The 27768-nt window shown below is 42.0% G+C and overlaps 3 protein-coding genes across 6 annotated transcripts in view; all 3 read left to right on the top strand.

Moving 5' to 3' along the window:
- boi (brother of ihog) overlaps positions 1–3382 on the top strand; it is a 28836-nt gene extending 25454 nt beyond the window's left edge. For 3 of the 4 annotated variants that reach the window (XM_070218947.1, XM_070218946.1, XM_070218948.1), the window contains 5 exons: positions 117–827; positions 890–1075; positions 1133–1299; positions 1587–1886; positions 2101–3382. In XM_070218947.1, coding sequence (XP_070075048.1) covers positions 117–827; positions 890–1075; positions 1133–1299; positions 1587–1886; positions 2101–2643 — 1907 coding nt within the window. In that variant the 3' untranslated portion in view covers positions 2644–3382. The remainder of the gene's footprint in view (positions 1–116; positions 828–889; positions 1076–1132; positions 1300–1586; positions 1887–2100) is intronic. The other variant, XM_044393821.2, reaches the window with a different exon arrangement.
- Positions 3383–3649: 267 nt separating this feature from the next.
- Positions 3650–5936, top strand: tko (technical knockout). Its single transcript, XM_017139363.3, has 2 exons — positions 3650–3877; positions 5488–5936. The coding sequence occupies exons 1-2, from the start codon at positions 3826–3828 to the stop codon at positions 5856–5858; spliced, it is 423 nt and encodes a 140-aa protein (XP_016994852.1). The 5' UTR covers positions 3650–3825; the 3' UTR covers positions 5859–5936.
- Positions 5867–23010, top strand: gt (transcription factor giant). The gene is made up of 3 exons (XM_017139362.3): positions 5867–5991; positions 20580–21249; positions 21327–23010. The coding sequence occupies exons 2-3, from the start codon at positions 21198–21200 to the stop codon at positions 22670–22672; spliced, it is 1398 nt and encodes a 465-aa protein (XP_016994851.2). The 5' UTR covers positions 5867–5991; positions 20580–21197; the 3' UTR covers positions 22673–23010.
- Positions 23011–27768: the final 4758 nt, after the last annotated feature.

Genomic DNA, 27768 nt, shown 5'->3' on the forward strand with positions numbered 1-27768 from the left:
TGTAATGAAGTGTAGAATAAAACTAAAAAAAACTTTAAAATGAGTAAAAAGTGTAATTTAAGGGGTATTTTTCAATACCAATTCCAACAAATTAATTATTAATATTATTATTACAGCCAGCATGGTGCCTCCGTCAAAGCCCAATGTCACCCGCCTGTCGGACGAGTCCGTGATGCTCCGCTGGAGCGTTCCGCAGAACTCGGGACTGCAGATCACCTTCTTCAAGGTGCAGTACCGTCGTCTGGGCGACGGGAAGAATCGGCGGGAGAACTGGCAGACAACCAGTGATAATATCCCCTATGGAAATAGCTACGGATCGGGATCCGGATCGGGAAGCAATAACCACTGGCGACAGCGCAACAGGGACAGGGACTACGAGATGGGCAATCCGCCCAAGAACTTCACCTCCTCGGTCACCGGACTGACTGCCGGGAAGTACTATCGCTTCCGGATCGTGGCGGTCTATTCGAACAACGACAACAAGGAGGGCAACACCTCGGTCAAGTTCTTCCTGCAAAGCGGAGCGGCCAGGTCGAATCTGCCGGTTCCCGAGCTCCGCGAGGTGGAGCCGCTGTCCGAGGCCACCGTGGTGCTCCACTGGTCGCTGATGGCCTCTGAAAAGAGTGAGGATATCGATGGCTATTATGCCTACTACAGACCCGCCGATTCGGCGGCGGAATATCTAAAGGCCACCGTGGACGGGGGAAGAAGCAGGAGCTTCAAGATAGATCTCCTGCGACCCGGAACCGCCTACGAGTTCAAGCTGCAGTCGTTCAATTCCGACGCAGCCTCCGAGTTCAGTGCGATAAGACAGGCGAGGACCAAAAGTGAGTAGCCTAGTTTACTTGATAAATAATTATTTACCTATTATAATTATTATTTTCCTTAGAAACCACTGATCAAAGTGCTTCCTCTGCTTCATCCACCCCACTGCCTGGCCATAAATCAGCGGATCAGCAGCCGAACTCCATGTATCCAGTGATTGCAGGAGCTGCCGGCGGGGGACTGCTGCTCCTCGTCGCCTCCTTGATGGTCTGCATGTGTCTCAGGCGACGGGAGAACCAACAACCAGAGGGTAAAACCATTAAAGAGTACCTACAAGTTCCCATTATAATTATTTCAACCTCCTCAGATGAGAACAAACCGCAATTGGAGCACATCCAAGCGGACTTTGTGACCTCCGCCGTTCTGGGAGTGGGTGGCCATCACAAGAGCGGCGATGTGAGGCGTTTGAACGGAGTGATTCCCCGGATGAACATCACCCCCAATCCGCTGGCCCAGGAAACGGCCTCCGATAAGGTAAATTCGAAACTTTCCACTTGATTTCAATACGAGCCCACTTTTCACACAGCTTCATCCAAAACTTTTCGCTGGTTGGTTGGTCAAAATTCAAATTTTAAGACAAATTCAAAAATTAAAATCAAAATCACCCCTTCGAATGCGGTATCTCTGTCTCGCTTGCCCTCTCTGTCTCTCTCTGTATCTTGCTGTCTCTGTCTCTTTCGCTTGGTGTTTCTGCCAAACCTGAAATCTCCTCGAGATTCGATTCAATTCGATCCGATCCGATCCGCCGTCCAATGTTCCAGAACCGCAACGTGATGGAGCTGCGTTTCCTGCCGCCGCTGGCAAACGGAAACGGAAATGGGAATGGTAACTGCATTGCATTAAAACCGGAAACGGAAACTGAGCCACAGCCGAACGAAAGAGAGCAGGAGCAGGACGAAGAGGACGACCTGGGACTGCCGGCGGTGGCCTCCTCCTCCTGCGAGACCCTGGAGGCCTGCGACGCGGCCATCAAGCTGAATCTCCACCAGGATTCCGCCCTGGAGGCGCCCAGCAAACCACTTCCACCGCTGCCCAAGAAGCCATCGAATAGCGCTGGCCAAGTAAGCCTGCCCTTGGGAGGTCGAAGATGATGGCACAGGGTTATTAGATAAATATATCCTATATCCCTGTGCCATTATCTCTCCAGGAAAGAAAGAAGAGAAAAGAATAGCCAACCCCCAGCCGAGATTGTTTTGTCCAGCCATTGTCATCCCATTCCACCTTCCCTCCTGAATTCCCTTCCTAATGATATATGCTTTTCTTGATGATCCCCAGACGAATGGCCTGCATCATGCGCAGCCGTATCATCCGCCCGGAACGCCCACGCTGATGCACAAGCGACTGGACCACTACCACCAGCAGCAGGCGCCTCCGGTGCCTCCGCACTCCGCCTACTACCAGCAGGCGCCCACCCACAGCCACGCCCACCAGCCGTCGCCCATGATGGAGCGCAGTGCTCGGGGTCACCAGCAGCAGCATCATTTAGAGGACAACGGCACGCCCACGCCCTCGAGGATTCCCTCGCTGAGGCGCCAGCGAAGAACCTCGGGCAGCCAGCCGGTGCACAACAGCCACAGCAATCTCAACCTGAACCTGAGCCACCACAACAACAATAACCTGCCATCGCACCACCAGCATCTGCACCACCACCCAGGTCACCCTGGTCATCCGAATGGCCTGGTCGGGATACCCATTGTGCCGGGCAGTCCGCGGGTCCAGAGATCTCCGATGCCCAGCAGGGCGATGATCAAGAGGACGCGACTGGGCAGCCACACGGACAACATCTCCTCGGGCAGCCTGAACAGTATTGAGGTGTGATTGAGGATGATTGGAGTATCAAGAGCATCGGAAGCGAAAACAGTTCCCCTACAGACAAACAGACAGCTTCAACTAGGCTTAATCAACCGAAAATCGACGTGTATTATTATGCTTATCCATAGAAACGGGCCGGCAGAGCAGTCGAATGCACTCGAATACTAGTTTTTAAGCAGTCGATAAAAATTTGGATAGATGAAGTCTTGAGCTAGAACCAAAAATTGTACTAAATTTGAAGATTTCATTTCATTTGCTAAGAAAAATAATGGAAGCTTAGACGTTGAACGCTAAAGCTGCTTGATTTTGATTTGTTTAAAAATTTCCTATTCAATTTGATTGGAATGAGAAGAAGAAGAATTATTAATAATATACTTTTTTTCCTGTTTCTGCCGGCCAGATAGTCAGTAGAATTATTAATTTGTATTTTTTTTTTACCGATTGATTAGTGCATCCCCCAGGGGTCCCAAATTGCAACTCGACTAAGCCCTGTAGCATAGTGTTATTTATTTATTACAGTGTAAGCGTCACCGACTCGAATTGATTAGTTCAATCAGGATAAGCACTCTAACTAGCAGCCTAATTAGCTCGTAAGGCAAACCAACTATCTAGCATTAAAGTAAGACACTTTAAAATGTGACTAATATCCCGACATTGTAGCGTAAAGGAAAAGCATCCTAAACTATTTTTAAGTTCATAGACAGCTGAGTTCTAAACGTATTTTTGCCAATTTTGAAATTAAAAAGAGTACATTTTGAAACCGTTCAAGTTGTTGTGTTTTTCTAAAGGCCACTTAAAGTAAAGCCATTTTTGATTTTGAATTAAGAATTTAATTGTGAAATAAATGCCCTGATCTGGCAGCTCTTAGAGTGTTAATCTGGCAACTCTGTTACTAAGCGAGTACACACACCACACTTGAGTGATTAATCGAGTGAAAAATCGATAGAAAACCCAAGTTCAGAACCCGTGGTATATTTAGGCAAAAGTGGTATTTTTGTGTAAGCTGGTATTTTTAGCCCTCACGGTCACACTGTAAGTGCGAATTGGAATGGAATTGGATTATTATTATTTTTAACCAATTAATGACTAAAACTGCCTAAAGTAACCAACTAAACAGCTGCTAGACAAGCTCCACGGCGTCGGGGGAAAGGCTTCCAGCACCTACAACCTGAACCAAACAGCACAAACATGAATTTCCTGCGGCAAACGTTGGGCATTACGAAACAGTTGACTTCGCAGGGTAAGTTTAGACTAAAACAAATTAAAAGCTCAACTTTTGCGTTGTTTTAGCGGTTTTAGTGAGGATCGGTGTGCCTGTGACCATGACTTTGCGGAATTTGCAACCCTTTTGCCCTTTTGGATAAATGTGGAAAATCAAACAAACCGGGGTGCCCAAAAGTGTTTGTTTTCCCCTCGCTTTTCACACAGTTTTCCACACATTTTCCAACTCTTTTTGCAGAGCGCGTGGCCGTCGCACTTTTCGCCTGCGAATGTTTTCCTTGCCCGTTTCACAGGCACACTGCATTTTGCATTTCCCATTTTCATTTCCATTTTCCCCGCTTTTGATTGCAATTGCAAAAATAATTGAAAACCTGTCACTCCGCAAAAAAGCAAAAAAAGGAGAACAATGGACAAAAAAGGTCACAGGTCGCAGGACAAAAGGTCGCCGCATTTGTTTGTCCGGCAATCCTGCATATGGAAATTATTACCTGCCGCTTGTGTGTGGCATTTAGCATTTGGCATTTAACATTTGGCATATTTATAATTGAAAACGTTGGATCTTGCCCCTTTGTCTCTCACCAAAAAGGATCCAAAAGGATTCGCCTCGGAATCGCCCGTTTGCGCGTCATTTGGCTGCAATTATGGTCGCCGGTCGCCAGTCGCAGACTCTCGATTTTCACAGGGATTAGCCGGGTGACAAAGGGCACCATAACCATGCCGAAATATCAAACCAGAAATAAACCAGCGGGCATTGTCAATCACCGAGTATCTGAATCTCTGAATATCTGACCAACTGTCCGTGGAAATGACCCTTTTGTCTGAATTCTGCCGTTGTTTCGGGTACAGTCGTGCTTTAAATCGACTCGTGATCCTAACTGATCACTTTCTATCATATCGAGGACATTGTGGCCTTTACTATGCCCCAATAATTCCTATTTATATAGGTGGGAAATTTGAATATTTTGTATTTTTAATTCTATACCAAGAGTTTCATCTTATTAAGATATTTTTAGATAATTTTTTAGTTCCTTTGATCACTTTTTCGGTTATAAGATGTTATCTTATCCAGACCATTGTGGGCTTTACCATGCCCTAATGCTTCCTTAAGTACATTTTTTGGGGTCATATTGCTTGTTCTATTTTATATAGCTAAGAATTATGTATACCCAAAAAAAGAATCATATTTAAACTTTTAATACTTGTTGTATTACAATTATACTACATATAGTTTAAAAGTGTGATGTTGAATTACTACTAAATAGTAAAAAGTCTGTACTCTAGTATTCATTCTATCATTCAATCTATTTTTATATTTTTTTGTGGTTAAAAACTCATCTAATTAAGATATTTTTTAAACTCAATAGTTTAGAATTAATATACGAATAGTTTAGTTTCTAGTATCACTATTTTCATGCCATTATTCACCAAGGCTTAATGCCAGAAATTCAGTTCTATGCATGAATTAGAGTGAAATGGATTGTGCTTTTGCAGGGTTATAAGTTATAAGCACAGATCCTTAAGAAATACGGTTTGTAAGGGATTCTAGAGCACCAACACTTCACTCCAAAAAGCTTATAGTTATATAGTTATTCAAGATACCTAATCCAACTCCCTCCTCTATTTTTACAGCCATCCAGAGCAGTTTGGAGACCGCCATGCGTGGGATGGCCTCGCTGCAGCAGATGCACCGCAGCGGGCCGCACGTGAAGACGCGACCCCCGCGCCAGCCCCTCGACGGGAAGCCCTTCGCCAAGGGCGTCGTGCTCAAGACGCTGATCAAGAAGCCCAAGAAGCCGAACTCGGCCAACCGCAAGTGCGTGCTGGTGCGGCTCTCCACCGGCAAGGAGATGGTGGCCTACATCCCCGGCATCGGGCACAACCTGCAGGAGCACAACATCGTCCTGTGCCGCGTCGGCCGTCTGCAGGATGTGCCCGGCGTGAAGCTGAAGGCTGTGCGCGGAGTCTACGACCTGGCGCACGTCGTCAAGAAGAGCCAATAGTTATAGATGTAGATATATCCCCCTTATCATCCAAACACACACTGTTCAAATGCAAGACTCTACAATCAAGAAACCGCATAGTCGTTATTGTTTGCTTTTTACGGAAAATTACGCAGCTCAGCCGGATTAAAAAGTAAGTAAGTAGTGAGCGACAAGTGAACGGGGACAAAAACGAGGACAGGATCTCCTCGCAATCCTCCGCTTGGCTGCATCCTCGTAATCTTAAGTCAACAGGGCGTCGCGTCATCTTTACCTATGAAGACCTAAGGTCCTCGGGGGAAAAAGGTTTTAAACGGCATTTTGCGCTTTAGCCGGCAAATCCTTTTGCCCGAATCCTGTTTGCTTTTTAACGGAATTGCCAAATTTTCTGCCAAATAATCGTTAGCTGAAATGGGCGTCTTCCCAGTCGCCCACTCTTCACAGTTGAGCATTTCAATAGAAAATCCAAGTAGTAGTTGGTTCCCTTTGGGCATCCTGCTGGGTGACTGCCGAAAATTAGCAGCGAAAATTGATTCTTTCTTTTGGCAGGGCAAGATGTTCTTCAAATGTTTTAAAACATGATTAGAAACTACTGTTTTAGAATTTGAATTTATTATGCAAATCACTTTGAATTGTTTGTTAGATTCTTTGTTGCTATTTGTCACCGATAAATAATAATCTCAGTACAATTATTAATAATGTTTTTTACAAATGCAGGTTAGTGTATACAGATAACTTGGAATAATCTTTAGGAATTTGTAGAAGGGAGTTTAGCTATTTTAAAAAACTAAACACTGAAAATTATTGAGTAGAAAGTGCGCTTTATTCTACAATATGGTAAATCTAAAGATTCAAGAAATATATTTAAACGCTACAGAACTTCTGAGTACTATATTGTATGGTGTCATATTTTGTATCATTAGTATAATATTTCTTGTAAAGTTTATAATTATGCGTTTCTAAGTGAATAACAATTTTTCGCAATAATTTAAAAGAATATGTATATTGTACTATTTCATTTTCCCTGTTTGCTGGAACCTTTGTGACATTGACTGGCCCACAATGTCGGTCCGAATCAAAGTCAATTCGAGAGTGTCCTGCGCAGGATTCACCGTTAACCCATCCGCACACAAACGTAGTCGCAGAATCAGTTAGGCAAATACACCGAAAGGTCCTTTTTATGTCAGCCGACATCGAGGATGTCCTATGTCGCCAAGTAGATGTCCTTTTTTCCCTGGATCCCTGGATGGATGACATTCGGGTGACCACAGCAGTCCCGTTTCCTCTGTCCGGCAGACTTTGTGTCAACAGAATGGCAGAAAACCAGGACCGTTAGTCCTGCTGCCTGATTGAGCCATTATGACAGCAGGTCCTTTGTCCTGCCGGTTCGGTTCGGTTGGTTCGTCTTCGCTTTTTCTGCTGAGTCAAGTTGTCCAACATTTTCGGGACTCGCCTTTGTTTGCCAGCGTGCATAATTTTTATCAATAAAAACCCCATTGTCCGGTGTCCAGAAAAAAACACATACGAGTCCCGCTTCCGTTGAATCGCCAAAGGATATTGGCCGCTGCCCATTGTCCTGCGTGTTAACTGTAAAATTTGCCAAATGAAAAATGACTCCTGGCCTCACGGATTACTTAGTGGCCAATCATCGAGGCGTTCACACGTCTGTAACTGTGGCTGTATCTTGGCCAAAATGAATTGGCAAAACATCTGGGAAGAAGACGGCATTCAAAAGTTTTCATCTCAAACGAATTGACCGACTCGAATTGGAAACATGCCTAGGAATGACGATTGAGTTGTATGGAAAATGTATTCTTATACTGGGACTATTATAATCTAATGATATCTTATAGCTTGGTGCTTTGCTGTGGAGCAATGATATATGATATCTATGGGTGTATTTTCCTCCTTATCCGATCCCCTATTTCTTCATTACTTTTCCCCATTTTATATAATATAATATAACACAATATAATATTATAATACTGGCACTATTATTATCTAATGATATTTCATAGTTTAGTGCTTTGCCATGGATCAATGATATATGATATCTATAGGTGTATTTTTCTTCTTTCCTAAACCCCCTAGTTCTTCATTACTTTTCCCCATATTAAACCAAACTGTGGTCAGCAATTTAATATACACAATTTATGAGTTTCCCTCGTGAAATGTTGGATGATTACTCCTTTTCTAGCCAGCTTCCTGGCCAGAGGCTTTAATTGCCGCCGCACCCCTTCTTTATCGCTATCATCGAGATGGTTGTGGAACTTGCAGACCCACATCCAATCGATGCTGTCACTTGCCCCGCTTACTTTCGCTCTTTGCTGCAGGAACTGACTAGAAAACGACTCTAAATGGGGTGGCAGAGTCACTAGAGTTTGACTAGACGAATTGCCAAACATTTTATTTAATCATGGACACGTGTTCCTCGACTTCTCGGGGGTTGGGAGGCGAAGGGGTGGATGGGTAGATGGGTCGATGGTGACCACCCCTTTGACGTTCAACCCTTGTGCAACCCTTGCGTGATGTGAATCTCGTAACCCAGACCAAAATGGCGCTGCCAAATGGCTGAATCCCAGTGAAAGACCAAGTTCAGTGAGAAATTCGCCCTAAAAATGGTTTCAGCTGAGCTCCATTCCCCCGGGAATGATCCCTGAGTGATCTATAAGTGATCTTCTTCAGATCACCTAAAAAAGAACACAAAAAGAAGGGCCTAATTGGCATCTTGTTGTCTTGGCCTTTATCCCCTTTCTTCGCCAACAATCGAGATGTCAAGTGCGAGTCAAATAATGATGCATAACCCTCGGCCAGACAAATCCTAGATGTTGCAACCGAGATTATCCCAAGGAAACATCATCATTTTCCTGTAATCGATTGCAGAAAAAGATCAGAGTGGCAAAAAACGGGCAAAAAAGGCAGGAGAAGTGGCAACAAACGACGGGCGGGCCCAACCGCACAAAGGACGATCGTCCTTCTCGCTCTCCGACGATCAGCCAGGATCAGCCAGGAATATTCCCCTCCTCTCCTGGCCACGTGCAGAGCACACTCCAATCGCAGGAAGGCGAGGAAGGGACACACTTTCGCCGCCAGGTGAGCGGGCCCAAGTGTCAATCAGGATTCGCGATATCCCTCGGATATTTCAACCCCAAGGCGATCGCAAATCGCATCTGATTCGCCATCGCCGTCGCCTTTTGATCTGTGTTGACATTTCGCCAGAGATCGTGGCGATCGGAATGTGTTTACTCATGGCCCTAATCCCTTCCCTTTTGGGGCGTCACGATCGATTGGCAATCCTTTCTTCGGATCCAGCGCATGATCAGCACGTGGCGGCTGGGATAGCGAGTTTTTGTGTTTGATATTCGGGAAACTCTAGTCGCAGATTTTCTGCCGGCCAGAAATGAAACGATATTTAAATTCTAATTTCGTTTCCTGATTTTAGTAATTGTATATTGTTTAAAAGTAGTAACATTAGTGGGGTTATCTTTGAAATATGCATTTTTTTATGGATCCATTGAAATATATGAGTTACATATTGTCCAAAGTATAAGAATTTTCATTGCAATTCATTTAGTAAATTAAAGTTGAATAAAATTAGGTAAATAAATAAAGATTAAATAATTCTGCATGCTAAATTTGAAATAGGGATAAACCCTTGAAAAAGTAAATTATTTTAACTTTAACATGCAGCCAAGAATAAGGCCTTTAATCCTTACGAGTAAATTGAGTTTTGTTTATTAAAAATGTATTTTTTTATGTATCGCAGTACCAACTATTTGAAAATGTGTTCTTGGATATAATTGTATCTCCATTTTAACTAGCAGTCCTAACCAGAAGTTTTGAATACGGTTTTTGGCTAATAATTTTTTGTATAAATTAAGTAATGGCTTCTATCAACCTTTTGGATGTTATGTAAGTAAAATGATTTCTCCTACATTTTTAGGATATAGAATTCGGAAATGGTAACCCCTAATCGTAGCTGCTTTACTTAGTCTTCCCATGGGTTCGAAAGTCAAAGCGGCTAGTCCCGCAGACTACTCTGGACTTCTGTGGGGATCAGGGGAGTGAGCTCAGCGGAGGCACGGCTAGCTTTAGTGGGCATGACCAGTGGCTTTCCAGGATCTACCTAGGACTACGCCCAGCCTGCCTCGCGATGGCCCAGTTTTGCGATCCCATTCGCCGCTCAAGTGATCTGGCAATTGACCTAACAATTGGGCTAATCGCGGGAGGGAATGTGGAAATCTGGGGATCTAGCCATCTAATCTTACGGATTTACGTGAAACTTTTGCAATCGAACTAGTGAGCCCCTGCGAGCGCTGGCATTATTTGGCAATATACGAGCAGAGCGGCCGAAGGCAGGGGCGGAGTGGCCTAATCTGGTGGACTGTGGACTGATCCCGATCCGCGATCCGCAATCCGCGATCTTCTCCTTCGCTCGTAATCTCAGATTAAATTAAAATGTCGCAGGAAGGCAGAAGGAGAGACAGAGAAGCAGACAGAGAAACCGACACAGACTCACCTCTGTTTGCGCTAAATCCCCGAGATCCCGGGATCCAGAGGCCTAATCCTTTCGCTCGACCAGCCGAGCGGCTACCTGACCACTGATCCCGTGGCCCGCAACCATGCAACAGTCGCGCTACACACGAATTAACCTGATTAAAATTGTATTTTTCCCAAATTTATGGGATTAAGTTCCGTTCAAGTTCCTTTAACTCGTTTAAGCTACCGGATTTAGTTCAAGTGCTCGCCTGGATCTCCCCGGGATATCTGAGGCTCCGAGGACCTCAGGCCTCTCCAGCCTCCGTGAGCCGATTTTTATTGGGCTGGCTTAATTAGCACAATTGTTTACAAATTTACCTTTCGTCATGCTGCAAAGGGATCGTCCTCGGATCCTCCCGAGATCGGTGTGTGAAATCCATGGCCCGCACACGCCCACAGCTCAGAGTTCAGAGCTCAGAACTTAGAACTCTCTCTCTGCAATTCAGGGCAGATCAGCTATGTGTGAACCGAGCGGATTGCAATTCCATTTAAAAATTAGCATAATCCAGAGCAAAGACGAAGCGAAGGTGCCTGTGCCACCGATTCCACCTCGTCGGCTCCTTTTCCAATCAATTAGCTTATGCAATTCATAAAGGAAATCGTTTGAGATTAAACCAGCCTTTGTTCAAGACTCTATTAAGTTGGTTAAAAATTGCGCATAATTTCTGATGTTTCTTCTGCAATTTAATGATTAGCAGGCTCTACAAAATGTCAGAAAAATCATTTGATATTAAGAGTTTTCATTACTTCTGAATTTTTTAAATTCAACATTTAAAAGAACATTTTTTTCCGAGATTTTTTATGTGACTGTTGGTATTGTAAGGTACTTTTTTTTAACCTTCTAAAATCATCTTATTTTTAATTTAACCTAGATTTTTGATTTGCTTCAACAATATCATGAAGTTATTAACCCCGATATTTGGGTAATTTTTTGTATTTTTTGAGATGGGAAAAAAGAAAAATAAAATAGGTAATTTTAATTAATATACAGCAAATTAAACAGAACATTCTTTTATAATTTTTTACTTTTCTTTGTAAATGGGTTACTGGACTCTGATTAAGTAAATATATATTCATTAATCTGCTAAATTTACAAGTTTTAGAAGAGGAATAAACAAAATTTTACCTATTTTTGTTATCTTGTAGTAGTAGAACTGTAGTTATAACGTTCTTTATGCATGTTTTAAACCGAATTGTTATATGAATACCCACTGAATGACCGCAGATAGCGTGAGGCTATTTTGACTTCACTTCCGTTGGGCAGCTGTAAAGGCTTAAGAGGTCCTCCATTGGCGCCTGAGTGAGGATCCTGCGGATCGGTTCCTCATGGAACATATATGTACTCATTCGCAGTGGTCATGGCCGTGGTGTGTGCGTTCCCTGGAAGACGACACAAATTCTGCGCTTAAGCAAATAAAAACAAATATTTATGTGTAAAAACAAACCCCAGACGAAGGCCCAAGGGCCTGTTGGCCGTAGGAAAACAAATCGTTTGTATGCCCTGTGGACCAAGCGAAAACACGTGCCCACTTATTATATTTTCCTTCGCTGCTTTCCATTCCGGGGCTGGGAAGTCGAAATAAATTTAGCTTCGGCTCGCCAGCGATGCTGGAAAAACAGAAACGCAAGTCAAGCCATCGAATGGATTTCGAGTCGCGTTTCCCCGACATAAAGTTGCAATATGTTGTGTATTAGAGCCAGAGCAATTTCGATCCCTCGGATAGCCGATCCAGCTCTGAACTCCGATCCCATTCAGTCTACGCCCCCTCGAGATTAATGAGATGTGCGGCGTGTGTTTACTCTGCTCTTTTCCAAGTCCCGAATCTAGAATCCAGAATTCGGAATCCGGAATCCAGAGACCAGAATCCAAAGTCGAATCCTTTCACTGGACTCATGGGCATGAGCCACATGTGTTCGTTTTCCAGCTGCTGACCACACTGGACATTGAGCATTGAGCACCGAAAAAAGACCACTGAACACGCTCATTAGGCAGCCTTCCACTTAAGCATGAGTTGGCTGTTTTTGCATTTTTGATAAATTAACCAACAATGGGAGGCAAACTGTCGCTTGGCTCGTGTGGCCCTTTAAAGAGTCCATTTATTTGGCAGTTACCAGAATTTCCTCTGGGATGTGGCCAAAAGCAAGCTGAATAAAGGGTATTTTCAAAGTTAAGCCCAAGTAACTCGAGTTCGGCTGCAGCTATCATTGCACATTTTAGTACTTGGCTTTGATTCCGTGTGATTAAGAACATATATCAAAATCATAAAGATTATTCCACAAGCAACCAAGTTACCTCAAGTAACTCGGGTTGTCCGAAACCCAGGAACATGAAACTCCGCCCACATTAAATCAGCCATAAAAGCATGCAACATACCAAAGGAGAATCAATAATCTCCCAACAATCAGACAAAATTCGAACAAATAGCTTCACTTAGAGCATATCCCAAAATCGATTCGTTTGCCACACTCCAAGGAAGAGGATCAAAGGAGGCTGTTGAGGAACTTTCTTCCAGCAGTTCCTTTGAATCGTTCCAGTTAACAATTAGCGAAGGAAAGTCGTGTGGCTCGTGTACCGAAACAATTCCTCAGCCAGCGGTCTTCAGTCCTCAGTCCTTTCTAATTATCCGTCGAAAAATTGAGCGCCTCAAATTACTCGTAGAATCCGAACAAGAACGCAACATGAGCCATGGCAATGGTCACAGAAATGGAAATGCAAATGCCATTCGAGTTAATTAATCACGGCAACTTGTGGCAAATTGTGTGCAGGGGATTGGGTATCCAAGGATCGACCGGAACCGAAGATCATTAGGAGTTTAGAGTTCAGAGTTCAGAGTTAAGATGGCGTGGCATATGTGAGTGCTCCTCCATTGTGTCCGGCGATTTGTCGAAAAAAAAACCCTGGCTAATGGTCTCCGCTGACAGGCGGACAATAAACGCGATCTATATATTTATATGTGGTCCATGGAGAAAAGGATTTCGGGGGACGGCCGATCAGCGGGTCAGTTCCCAGGGAAAAGAACGGAGAACCCAGAACTCTTTCCACGCTCCGCTGAGCTCTATTTGGCAAACAGACCTCGATTATGACAAAAAGATAATCGGCGAAGGGTAAGACAGGAAGTGATCTGCTTTCTCCGCATCGTTTCCACTTGTCTGGCCACAAATTTGAGGTTGCTATACCAGATAATCTTATGATATTGCTTCGGAGGAATGTTCTCGAGTTTCCCCGACAAAACAGTTTCAGTATCAATAACAGAGGTTTTTCGTAAGGAGTGGGGCAGGTGAATCGATTTGGCCGAGAGTTCCCCCACTCCCAGGGACATACAACCTAATTTCGAGCCAGCAACTAATTCCACAGACTCCCAATAAATGTGTCAGCGCGCCAAATTGATGGGGTGACAGTGCTCCAGTTCCAGTTCACCCCAAACTCCAGTCATCCACCCTGCTGCGAAAGGAAGGGTTGAGACAACAATTGTAGGAAATTGCCAAAAGTGACCAAAGCAGCGGTCAGCATTGCGGCTGACCCGCAAAATCCCAGATACGAGATTCCATATACCACTTGTAATCAACCCAACCATCCGGTTGTGTTATCATTAAGCAACCGCCCGGGAAGGAAACAGAACCCTTTCATTTGCGATAATGAAAGTGCCCCCGATGCTGTCTGTCTGTCGCCTGCTATTTATTTATTAAATGCCAGAGACTCCCTCGCCTGCGGACGGGCACAATGGACAGTGGACAATGGACTATGGACTACGGACGATGGACGGGGTCAGCTGGCACAGCTGTCGCATTTTCCCTAAGCCCTGGATCTCTGGATCTTCTCCACCTCCTCCACCTCGCTGTGATGTCCCATATCTCCTGGCTTTAATGAAGTTGCCGGGGATTCATTGCCCAGAGAACTCGTTTCTAGTTTCCCACCAGACGCACAAAATGAAGTCGCCGCGGTGGTGGTTTTTCGAAATCCCCTCCAGCTGTGGCTTCAGCCTCTGATTGGTTGATTGTCCCGTGAGTTCTGCTTTATTGTGAGATATTTGGGAGACCCTTCGATTTCGTTATAGGACTACGATTACGAACTCCAAAATGGCGCAATCCCCGGCAATGGAGGATGTAACGTAATATTTTGATAGATCTTTTACTTCTGTAACTTAATGTTCTTACAGTTGTGTCATATTTAATATTATAATATTTGGTACTTTATCATATTTGTCATTACAAGTAAATGCTTTCTAAGTTTATTTTAGATTATAAAAAAATGTATACTGAATAATAAAACATCTTTATAGTTGGTAAACCGTTACCAAATTCGGGAAAAAGTTAGGGATAATAACATAACAGCTATGCATTTACCTCCTTCTACCAGTTAAGACATAGCAACATCGATAGTTTGTCATCAGTTAAGACATAGTACGATTGTTATATAGTTTAAATAAAATGTGGTTAGTAAACCATTTTGTTTTCTCCCGCTTAAAGTTGCCAAAGATTGCACAGTTTGGACCTTGGCTTAAAGAAATCTCCCCGTTGCGCTTAACGCGACAGTTAGTCAAGTCATCTAGAATCCATGGCCGGCTTAAAAGTGGAGATCTTGCGGGATCCGGGCACTTGTTTGCTGCGGGGATTACGCGTCTCGGAACACGCAATATTATGCGAGATTAACTTGAGACAGTCAGATAGTCGGGATTAGCTTGGGAGATCGTGGAAGAGAGCCATACCTGGTCACCTGTCGGATCTCTCGGATCACTCAGATCACTCGGATCACCCTACTCTGCCCACTGAGCTTCGAATAATATTTGTGTTTTCCTTCCGAGAAGCCAAATGCAAAACGAAAAAAATGAAATGCACTTTTCAAGATGAAAATGTAAATTATGAAATGATATGCTAGTCCATAATTTTGCCAGAACTCTCGGGGACAATGGCACATTTTGCCACCTACAAAACTGTGAGGACAAAAGGCTTAAACCGCTTAAAGACCGTTTAATCTCATGGATTTCAGACGTTTTTAGTTTCATGTGAAAAAACCACGAGGCAAAAGGCATCTCTCGAGATGGAGAGATCAGAATAGAACGGAACTGGGATATTCAGATGCTCGGATGTTCAGTTACTCGGATGTTCAGATACAATGGGCGTGGCTGAGACGAACACTTTACAGGGTTAAATGCTCATATTACGAGTGGGCCAGGAGTCACTCTATGAAAGAGTTATGCGGAATGAGGCTTAGGACTGCAGTTCCGTTCCAGGATTTCCCGTTCTTCGTCCCATTTCGATTGTATCTGGGCTGCATCCGTTGGTTCCGTTCGATAGGCTTTATGCCTTATATGCTGATGGCAGTTAGGAGTTAAGAGATGGTGCGAACTGACAATTGACACAATTACCAGGACGGCCAAATCCGCAAACCGCTGCAATGCCATTTTGACAGCAATTGTCCTGGCCAACAATATGATCTCGGATCTCGGGATCTCGGGATCTCTGGAACCGGGATCCTAGATCCGAAGAGGCGGTGGAGGGGGGCTAACAGTAGCCATTCTAACGGGGTTTCGTAGGCGGCTTTGGGCCGAACACCAGACAATGGGACAAAAAGGAGTGCGGCAGAAAGGACACTCCCGCAAAAAGGTGTGAAAATTTCAAGGGCCGCTTGATAGATAGATTGAAGAGTTGGGAAGGGGGAGTTCCGATCGCAACTCTTTTTATGAGGGCTCTACGCCCCGGCACTTTGATTAACTCCAGAAGAACCCCTAACCCCTAACGGTGCCCGTCGTCCGCTGACAATGGAAGATGTGGCAGCTAATCAACAGTAAAATGCATAAAATTAAGTGAGCAATGAAAGGGGATTATTGGGAATCGGAGTGGGAATAAGGGTCTCGCCCAGCTATTAGAAATGTTTCACATTCTCCGCACATAACTGTACCCCAAGCGGTTCGTTCTCACACAAATAGATACCGAATGCAGTTCCGAGTTCAGAGTTCCGAGTTGTGAAAAAGAAAACAATGGCCTAAACGTTGACAGTTCATCAAAACGAATGATGCATGCAAAATGAATATTCCATCAGTGGCGAATACCCCGCAATGATAGCCCATAGCGGTACGGAAATGCACTGAGCAAAATGGTATAGTTATGGCAATTTTAAATGAGATAAATTTCAAATCACCAACTGTAATATATAGTGAATCAATTAAGTTTAGCTTAGCTAGGAATCAAATAATATTATAAAATTGTTTCAATTTTATTTATTTATTTATTTATCTAGTAGCGATTTAATCGACCTATGTTTACTATTGAGCACTTTATCAGGACTCGAGGTCATTTCTAGTTGGTTATAAATAATTTATATAATTTAATTATATTTATTATATTTCTCTTAGTGTAGCCAGCGATCTCCCACACAGAAATCATCCGTGAAATGTTGCTTTCTTTGGCTGGCTTTCTTTCGCTTGTCTGGTGTGTGCGCAGTTGAGTATTTTCCCAACCCGAGCGATGGGCGTTGACACGGCCACACCCCCCGAATCGCCTGTATCCTGGACATATTCCTGGTCTTCCTGGGCTCCTGACAACGGGACAACGGGACAAAAGTCACAATGATGGCGTAAGGAAGTAGCAAGTTAGTTTTGCCCATTTAAATAGCACTCGGGCCTCAAAGAGGTCTTTGTGTGGCGATTTGACGAGTATTATATGGCATTGTGGTTGTGTGGGGTCTCTAGTTTCCCCATCAACCGATCCCTTGATCGATCACCCTAATCTTGAGTCAGAACCTTGAACCCATCAGCATTCAATAGAATAAAGTTCAATATTTGCGCATTGAAAGTCCATTGAGCTGCGATGTTTGGGATGGGCAAACTTTAGATAGTAATACGATAGACCTGCTGTCGCCCCATTTCCGAAGGTGATCAGTTCGGCAGATAAGGGGCTTTGTGAACCTCGGCCAGTCGCTGGGCAAATGTCATTTGGGTAATCAAAACCGCACTAATTGGCATAGTAATGCAATACTGCCTTGGACTCCGGACTCTCGGGAATCTGCGGGATCTGCTCGAGATCTTTTCGCCTCGGTGGGCAGAAATGAATGAAGAGGTCTCTATTTGGAGCGGCTCGACGTCTCTCAATTAATGGGAGATGCCATAATTGAGCAGCCCTAGGATTAGGAGCCATAGGATAACAATTAGCCAAAGGATTTGACGACGGAAGCTACGTCCATTGTGGGTTCCTTTGAGTACTTAACTTGTGTCTTTTTTTTAGTCGGGGCTTCTCTTTGCCGAGCTGTGCACTTCCGTTTGCGGAAGTGGCCGAGGTAAATCCCCGGAGCAATACCTGTTCCCATTATCCCCTGCAAGTGTGCACTTTGCATATGCCATTTACCATTTACCATTTGCCAAGGAAAACAAACAAGTCCTCGATCTTCGATCCCCGATCCTCGATCCTGGTTAGTCTTTTTCTTCTCTCTGCTGTCGCAGAAGAGAGAATCCTTTGTCCGCTCGACGAGGAGCACGTGTAATCCCCGTTCACTTCCTCGCCGACCGACTACTTACTTCCTCATTAGCATCGCAGGATATTGGGATGCATCTGGGATATGGAAGGTTGAAAGTGCCTTTCCTGATGGGCTTAGGCGGCCATCGTGGCCGAGAATCAACTGAATGACGGCCAAACTAATTATGCATTTGAAAGTAATCTCATTTCATCGATTGTGATGAAAGAGTGGCCCTTGAATGCTTGGTTTTAAGGGAAACTCTTCTTGAAAAAGTAGCATAATAATATATAAATTGATGATAGCAAGAAACCATATTATCACCGATCGAATAAAATATCATTTTAGGGTTCTAATTAATCATTATAAGCAATCATAGCGAAATTATATTTTATATTTTCTATATTCAGTTGCAATACCATTCCGAAGAAACAAAATGGCCCTCCTAATATTCGATAAGTTGCTTTCAACTCTGCTTTACGACGCGGGGCCGTTCGGACTTATGGATTCCATTAAGACAAAGGGCCGCGAAAGGAGTTAACGGCGATTCCCCGAATCGAAGCATCACCCTTTTTTCGGACTGGCCATATAAGGCGAAACCCCTTTCAGTCAATTAGTCGCTGATTTTCTTTGTCACCTAGCAGCGAACCAATATAAAAATCGCAGCCACAATGAACCGAGAAAAGAGAACCCTTTTTTAGGGAAACTTTGGTCGTTGTAAAACCTTAAAAAACGGCAGCGATGTCCCAGGATCCCGGATTCTTTGGGTTCGGAATGAGGCCTTTTCGCCCGAAGCGTCGTCCATTATGCAATAAAACTCTCGATGTTTTTTAGGCAATACCATATAGCATATATACCGTTTAGTGGGCGGGCAACCCGTTCGGGAATCAGGTAGGTGGTTCCGTAAAAAACGCGCCCAAGGTCGCCACTCAAAGGATTGCACAAATATTGCATCTTTGGTCCGCAGCTCATTATGACGAGGCAACAGCAGTCCGAATATATGGATATATGGTTTTATGGCCCTCCGTTTTTTAAGTTTTCTTTTTTATTTTTCGCTGAATCTGGTTTTTACAGCGAATTTGGCCAACTCTTTGGCTTCGACTCCGGCCGCGACTTTTTATGGCATCTGTTCGGGATTCAGGAATCGGTTGGGTTGGGTTATATGGCTGGAATCTGTTTTCGAACTCAGGTAGGCGAGCGACTCAATGACGGGAACGGGGATAAGGTTGAGTTTTAGTTTAATCCACCATTTTTACGGTTGGATTAGCGCACGGATTAGCGGATAAGTTCGCGGTTTTTTACTGATTACTGGATCGATCCCTCTTTTTATTTGCAATCTCCGACTGAATGGAGGAGTTGTAAAAAGTGAATGAATGAAAATTGAGCAATGAGAATTGAGGAAGTGCAAATCTGATGAGATAAATGGTAGGTATTATTGGAAGAATTTGATTTGATTTGTGCTGGCCAATCATAAAAGAACTTGATAAAGTAAGTACGATTCTCAAGATCCCTTCTAACTTTTGTTGGCACTTTATTTAAAATATTTCTATGATCATATATCATATTGTATTTATTGGGTATTTAAAGTTTCAAATAATATGTGAAATCATAATTGAAAATAAAATGTGCTATACCTTGGGCTTTGTGAATATTTTCCATAGCAGTTAATATTGAAATATTAAATAGTCTTGAAACATATTATAAAAAAAGAGCTCTTAAAATTTTTAATAAATTTTATTTAATTAGGTTTAAGGATCCCGAATAATGAGATTTCTTTCCCATAGATGATATTGCCAGCTCTCGAACTTAAGCCACTTCCGTTGGCCGTCGAGACGACCGTTAGGACAAACAGTTAAGCAAAGTTAAACAAGTCGTCGAGGATCCCACGCCGCAGCGGAAGCCAAAGGGATAAAGGATAATGCATCGAGGATGTTTGAGGAGGAGGACAAACAGTCAACATCACGGACACTTGTCGCAATGATCCTGTACTCTCGATGCTCGATTCTCTGTGTTCGATCCTTGATCCTTGATCCTCGAGGTGGCGGCGTCATGAATCAAATGGCCAGACTGGCGAGTGTCCTTGCCAGGATTCTGGGAACAGGAATGGGAACGGGACTCGCCTTGAGCCAAATGAGGAAAGGATGCGAATTACGCCAGCCGAAAAGTGCTGAGAAACGGCAGAAACTCGGCCTAATTTCCATAATTTGTCACGCACAATCCAACGAATTCGCCATCGCACAGATACAAAGATAGAGGGATACTTGGATGGGCTGGCCAGGAAAAGGATTTCGGGACAAAAGCGCAAAACAAACGGATTTAGCATTCGCAACCCTTGAACATTGTGCATCCATCATCAACAAACCGTGTTCCGTCTCTTTTCTTTTAGTCATTCGCCTCTCTTTCTGGCCAGAAATCTATTACTCGGCTCTAATTAAGAAGTGTTCTGGAAATTGCGATTTGTTCATATGATTTACGTTTTATCTTATTTAGTTTTATGCAGAATAGAATGACAAGATTTCATTTTTATGCAGTTATTTTAAAACATACTTTTTTCTGGCCAGAAATCTATTACTAGGGACTAATTAAGAAGTGTACTGGAAATTTAAGATTTATTCAAATGATTTCTGTTTTATATGATTTCCTTAAATGCAGAATAGAATGGCAAGATATGATTTTTATGCAGTTATTTTAAAACATACTTTTAAAGGACACAAGTTCCTTAAACATTTTACAAACTAACATTTTTTTCTTTTCAGATCTCAATAACAATATATATAATTCAATGCAAGTACAAATAATTATCAACCAATTCGTCGAAAACCAAATGTAAATCACTTCAGAGCTGCGCGAATTTCCCCGTTTTTTCCTCATTGAACCTTATTATAACCCCAGAAAAAAATCATATCCTTTCGCGGGAACTGGTGAAGTAAAAAAAGTTCTCAAACTCTTTTTACTTTTTGTTAAATTACGCTAAATGGCGAAGTAACAATGGCACAAAGAGCCAAGATTTTTGCGAAAAATGCGAAAACCAAAGGAAAGGGGCAGCCGCACCCTCGTAAAATCGTAAAACCCTTTCGAAGGCGGCCAGACAGAGAGAGAAACAGGGGTAAGAGAGAGATAGACAGCGGCCGAATCACCCCTTTGCCCTTTGTACCGCCTACCTGCTTCGTACCGCTTCGGCTGGCCGCTCGTGTCCGCCATTTCCTCCGCACTTTGGGTATAAATTGCGGGGGTTCCGACGAGAGGAAATCAGTTTGCGTTCGACATCGTCAGCGTGAAGATACATAGATAGCAACAGCAAGATCGCCGGTCTATATAGACTATACCAAGCCATCGCTCAGTTGGATTAAACCCAGAAACGCACACCAAGCACCATGCTAATGCACGAGAAACTCATGGCCGGGCAGTTCTTCGATCTCAAGACCGGTAAGATAGCCACGCCCCCTGGACTCTCCTCGATCGGTAGACTAACAAATCCCCTCTCTCTCCCTTAATCTTTGCAGATCGCAAGCCCCTGATGCACCACCACCAGTACCAGCACCACCAGACGCACCACCAGCAGCAGTCGCTGCACCACTTGCCGCACGGCCAACTGCCCGTCCAGGGATCCCTCGGTCTGCCCAAGATGGATCTGTATGCTGCCTATGCCTACCAGCAGCAGTTGCTGGGAGCTGCCCTCAGCCAGCAGCAGCAGCAGCAGCAACAGCAGCAGCAGCAGCAACATCAGCAACTGCAGCAGCAGCAACACCAGTCCTCCGCCGAGGTCCTGGATCTTTCCCGTCGCTGCGACAGCGTGGAGACGCCCAGGAAGACACCCTCGCCCTATCAGACCAGCTACAGCTACGGCAGCGGCTCCCCCTCGGCCTCGCCCACCAGCAACCTCCTCTACGCCGCCCAGATGCAACAGCAGCAGCAGCAACATCAGCAGCAGCAACAACAGCAGCAGCAACAGCAGCAGCTGGCTTCCCTGTATCCCGCTTTCTACTACAGCAATATCAAGCAGGAGCAGGCCACGCCCCCGGCTGCCCCGGCCAAGGTCACGCCCACCGCCAGCCTCCTGCAGACCTTCGCTGCCGCCTCTGCCGCAGCCGCCGCCGCTGCTGCAGCCTCCTCCTCCTCCGCCGCCGCCTCGACCAACTCGCCGCGGCCCGCCAGCAATGCCAGCACCATGCAGATCGATGTCCTCGAGAACCCACAGTCGCCGGCAGTGGAGGCCACCACGCCCACCACCTCCGCCTCCGCCTCGGAGAGCAAGAACACGCGCCCCTTCAAGGCCTTTCCGAGGGATCCCCTGGTCATAGCGGCCAACTTCGCCGCCACCGATGTGCTGCTCGACAATCCGCGAGTGGAGCGCTACACGGAGTACCGCAAGCGGGTGCTCGAGCAGATCCGCAGCTCCAACGGGGGATCGCGCACGGTGACCAACCCGAAGATGCGCCGGACCAACTCGAGGAGCGGCTCCGTGAACGAGGGCAGCTCCTCGAACAACAACAGCGAGAGCGAGGATCGGGCTGCGGCCGAGGAGTCCAGCGACTGCGACTCGCAGGCGGGCAACTTCGAGGGCAAGTCCTCCTCCGCCAGCAGCTCCGGCCATTTGGCCAGCGCCACGGGCGTGGGATCGGGCATCAGCCACTCGGGCAGCCAGGTGAAGGATGCCGCCTACTACGAGCGGCGCCGCAAGAACAACGCCGCCGCCAAGAAGTCCCGCGACCGTCGCCGCATCAAGGAGGACGAGATCGCCATCAGGGCCGCCTATCTGGAGCGCCAGAACATCGAGCTGTTGTGCCAGATCGACGCCCTCAAGGCCCAGCTGGCCGCCTTCACCTCCGCCAAAGCGGCCACCGCCTAAAAGTCCATTCCTCCCTTGATGCGTTGAACGCGAAGATCCGAATCCTGTACATGCTGTTTTCTGGGTCAGCTTATCTGTGAATAGTTTAGGGGGCTCAACTTTCTCTTTTTTTTAGCACACACTCGCATTTAAGTACTGTAAGTCCTTGGAGTATACGTTATATTTGTAAAATGTATTAGCCGTAAGTGCATCTCGCAATCCAACCAGTTAACTAATCAATCGAACCACCCCATAGTTGTAGAGGTCCAGGTCCCAGCTAGCCATTAGTAATTAGCCAGTAAGTGAATTTTTTTCATAACCCTAAGAAATAAATACTAAAATAAATTATGCAAAAATAACTCGTATTCGTTTATAAATATCGGAAAGTGCACGGATATTAATTATAAGGTTCTACGCTGCACAAAACAGTGCGCCTTTTTGATATGGGACAATTTTTGTCCAGGTTACAGCAAAAAATCTACAATAAAAAATCAAATTTTTACCAAAAATCATGATCCTGATTTTTCACATCAAAAAAATTAGTATTTACGATTAGTATTTTGGCCATTAAAATGGAAATAATGATCCGAATATGGTGTGTTGAACTCGTTATTAAATTCCCAATCGATTTGCATTTCAACCTGGAAATATTTAATTTCTCCCATTTTTCCCTTAAAAAAAGCGAAAAAGAATAAAAAATTCCAATTTTTGTCAAAAACTGAAATCCCGAATTTCCAAAAAAAAAACCAAACCCGTTTTTTCGCTAAAACGAAGCAGTTTTTTCGCTATAACAAAGCAAATACTGATTCAAAGTATGGATTGTCATACCTTTCTGAACTCGTTATTAAATTTCCTAACGATTGGCATTTAAACCTTGACAATTTATTTATTTTTAATTTTTCGAAAAAAATCATGGGGTACCCCCTTATAAAAAAATTTAAAATTGGCGAAAATTTTATTTTTCCAAAATCATACGGAAAGTTTTATGGGTTTATAGCAAATTTTGTTATCTGTTCAAAACAGTATGAATTTTTGGTGTAGGACCATTTTTGGCCAAGTTACAGCAAAAAAACCAAAAGAAAAAATTCCAATTTTTGTCAAAAACTGAAATCCCGAATTTCCAAAAAAAAACCAAACCCGTTTTTTCGCTAAAACGAAGCAGTTTTTTCGCTATAACAAAGCAAATACTGATTCAAAGTATGGATTGTCATACCTTTCTGAACTCGTTATTAAATTTCCTAACGATTGGCATTTAAACCTTGACAATTTATTTATTTTTAATTTTTCGAAAAAAATCATGGGGTACCCCCTTATAAAAAAATTAAAAATTGGCGAAAATTTTATTTTTCCGAAATCATACGGAAAGTTTTATGGATTTATAGCAAATTTTGTTATCTGTTCAAAACAGTATGAATTTTTGGTGTAGGACCATTTTTGGCCAAGTTACAGCAAAAAAACCAAAAGAAAAAATTCCAATTTTTGTCAAAAACTGAAATCCCGAATTTCCAAAAAAAAACCAAACCCGTTTTTTCGCTATAACAAAGCAAATACTGATTCAAAGTATGGATTGTCATACCTTTCTGAACTCGTTATTAAATTTCCTAACGATTGGCATTTAAACCTTGACAATTTATTTATTTTTAATTTTTCGAAAAAAATCATGGGGTACCCCCTTATAGAAAAATTAAAAATTGGCGAAAATTTAATTTTTCCAAAATCATACGGAAAGTTTTATGGGTTTATAGCAAATTTTGTTATCTGTTCAAAACAGTATGAATTTTTGGTGTAGGACCATTTTTGGCCAAGTTACAGCAAAAAAACCAATAGAAAAAATTCCAATTTTTGTCAAAAACTGAAATCCCGAATTTCCAAAAAAAAACCAAACCCGTTTTTTCGTATAACAAAGCAAATACTGATTCAAAGTATGGATTGTCATACCTTTCTGAACTCGTTATTAAATTTCCTAACGATTGGCATTTAAACCTTGACAATTTATTTATTTTTAATTTTTCGAAAAAAATCATGGGGTACCCCCTTATAAAAAAATTAAAAATTGGCGAAAATTTAATTTTTCCAAAATCATACGGAAAGTTTTATGGGTTTAAAGCAAATTTTGTTATCTGTCCAAAACAGTATGAATTTTTGGTGTAGGACCATTTTTGGCCAAGTTACAGCAAAAAAACCAAAAGAAAAAATTCCAATTTTTGTCAAAAACTGAAATCCCGAATTTCCAAAAAAAAACCAAACCCGTTTTTTCGCTAAAACGAAGCAGTTTTTTCGCTATAACAAAGCAAATACTGATTCAAAGTATGGATTGTCATACCTTTCTGAACTCGTTATTAAATTTCCTAACGATTGGCATTTAAACCTTGACAATTTATTTATTTTTAATTTTTCGAAAAAAATCATGGGGTACCCCCTTATAAAAAAATTTAAAATTGGCGAAAATTTTATTTTTCCAAAATCATACGGAAAGTTTTATGGATTTATAGCAAATTTTGTTATCTGTTCAAAACAGTATGAATTTTTGGTGTAGGACCATTTTTGGCCAAGTTACAGCAAAAAAACCAAAAGAAAAAATTCCAATTTTTGTCAAAAACTGAAATCCCGAATTTCCAAAAAAAAACCAAACCCGTTTTTTCGCTATAACAAAGCAAATACTGATTCAAAGTATGGATTGTCATACCTTTCTGAACTCGTTATTAAATTTCCTAACGATTGGCATTTAAACCTTGACAATTTATTTATTTTTAATTTTTCGAAAAAAATCATGGGGTACCCCCTTATAGAAAAATTAAAAATTGGCGAAAATTTAATTTTTCCAAAATCATACGGAAAGTTTTATGGGTTTATAGCAAATTTTGTTATCTGTTCAAAACAGTATGAATTTTTGGTGTAGGACCATTTTTGGCCAAGTTACAGCAAAAAAACCAAAAGAAAAAATTCCAATTTTTGTCAAAAACTGAAATCCCGAATTTCCAAAAAAAAAACCAAACCCGTTTTTTCGCTATAACAAAGCAAATACTGATTCAAAGTATGGATTGTCATACCTTTCTGAACTCGTTATTAAATTTCCTAACGATTGGCATTTAAACCTTGACAATTTATTTATTTTTAATTTTTCGAAAAAAATCATGGGGTACCCCCTTATAAAAAAATTAAAAATTGGCGAAAATTTTATTTTTCCAAAATCATACGGAAAGTTTTATGGGTTTAAAGCAAATTTTGTTATCTGTTCAAAACAGTATGAATTTTTGGTGTAGGACCATTTTTGGCCAAGTTACAGCAAAAAAACCAAAAGAAAAAATTCCAATTTTTGTCAAAAACTGAAATCCCGAATTTTCCAAAAAAAAACCAAACCCGTTTTTTCGCTATAACAAAGCAAATACTGATTCAAAGAATGGATTGTCATACCTTTCTGAACTCGTTATTAAATTTCCTAACGATTGGCATTTAAACCTTGACAATTTATTTATTTTTAATTTTTCGAAAAAAATCATGGGGTACCCCCTTATAGAAAAATTAAAAATTGGCGAAAATTTAATTTTTCCAAAATCATACGGAAAGTTTTATGGATTTATAGCAAATTTTGTTATCTGTTCAAAACAGTATGAATTTTTGGTGTAGGACCATTTTTGGCCAAGTTACAGCAAAAAAACCAAAAGAAAAAATTCCAATTTTTGTCAAAAACTGAAATCCCGAATTTCCAAAAAAAAACCAAACCCGTTTTTTTCGCTAAAACGAAGCAGTTTTTTCGCTATAACAAAGCAAATACTGATTCAAAGTATGGATTGTCATACCTTTCTGAACTCGTTATTAAATTTCCTAACGATTGGCATTTAAACCTTGACAATTTATTTATTTTTAATTTTTCGAAAAAAATCATGGGGTACCCCCTTATAAAAAAATTAAAAATTGGCGAAAATTTTATTTTTCCAAAATCATACGGAAAGTTTTATGGATTTATAGCAAATTTTGTTATCTGTTCAAAACAGTATGAATTTTTGGTGTAGGACCATTTTTGGCCAAGTTACAGCAAAAAAACCAAAAGAAAAAATTCCAATTTTTGTCAAAAACTGAAATCCCGAATTTCCAAAAAAAAACCAAACCCGTTTTTTCGCTATAACAAAGCAAGTACTGATTCAAAGTATGGATTGTCATACCTTTCTGAACTCGTTATTAAATTTCCTAACGATTGGCATTTAAACCTTGACAATTTATTTATTTTTAATTTTTCGAAAAAAATCATGGGGTACCCCCTTATAAAAAAATTAAAAATTGGCGAAAATTTTATTTTTCCAAAATCATACGGAAAGTTTTATGGATTTATAGCAAATTTTGTTATCTGTTCAAAACAGTATGAATTTTTGGTGTAGGACCATTTTTGGCCAAGTTACAGCAAAAAAACCAAAAGAAAAAATTCCAATTTTTGTCAAAAACTGAAATCCCGAATTTTCCAAAAAAAAACCAAACCCGTTTTTTCGCTATAACAAAGCAAATACTGATTCAAAGAATGGATTGTCATACCTTTCTGAACTCGTTATTAAATTTCCTAACGATTGGCATTTAAACCTTGACAATTTATTTATTTTTAATTTTTCGAAAAAAATCATGGGGTACCCCCTTATAGAAAAATTAAAAATTGGCGAAAATTTAATTTTTCCAAAATCATACGGAAAGTTTTATGGATTTATAGCAAATTTTGTTATCTGTTCAAAACAGTATGAATTTTTGGTGTAGGACCATTTTTGGCCAAGTTACAGCAAAAAAACCAAAAGAAAAAATTCCAATTTTTGTCAAAAACTGAAATCCCGAATTTCCAAAAAAAAACCAAACCCGTTTTTTCGCTAAAACGAAGCAGTTTTTTCGCTATAACAAAGCAAATACTGATTCAAAGTATGGATTGTCATACCTTTCTGAACTCGTTATTAAATTTCCTAACGATTGGCATTTAAACCTTGACAATTTATTTATTTTTAATTTTTCGAAAAAAATCATGGGGTACCCCCTTATAAAAAAATTAAAAATTGGCGAAAATTTTATTTTTCCAAAATCATACGGAAAGTTTTATGGATTTATAGCAAATTTTGTTATCTGTTCAAAACAGTATGAATTTT

This window comes from Drosophila takahashii, chromosome X (assembly GCF_030179915.1).
Source record: "Drosophila takahashii strain IR98-3 E-12201 chromosome X, DtakHiC1v2, whole genome shotgun sequence".
Taxonomy (NCBI): Eukaryota; Metazoa; Arthropoda; class Insecta; order Diptera; family Drosophilidae; genus Drosophila; species Drosophila takahashii.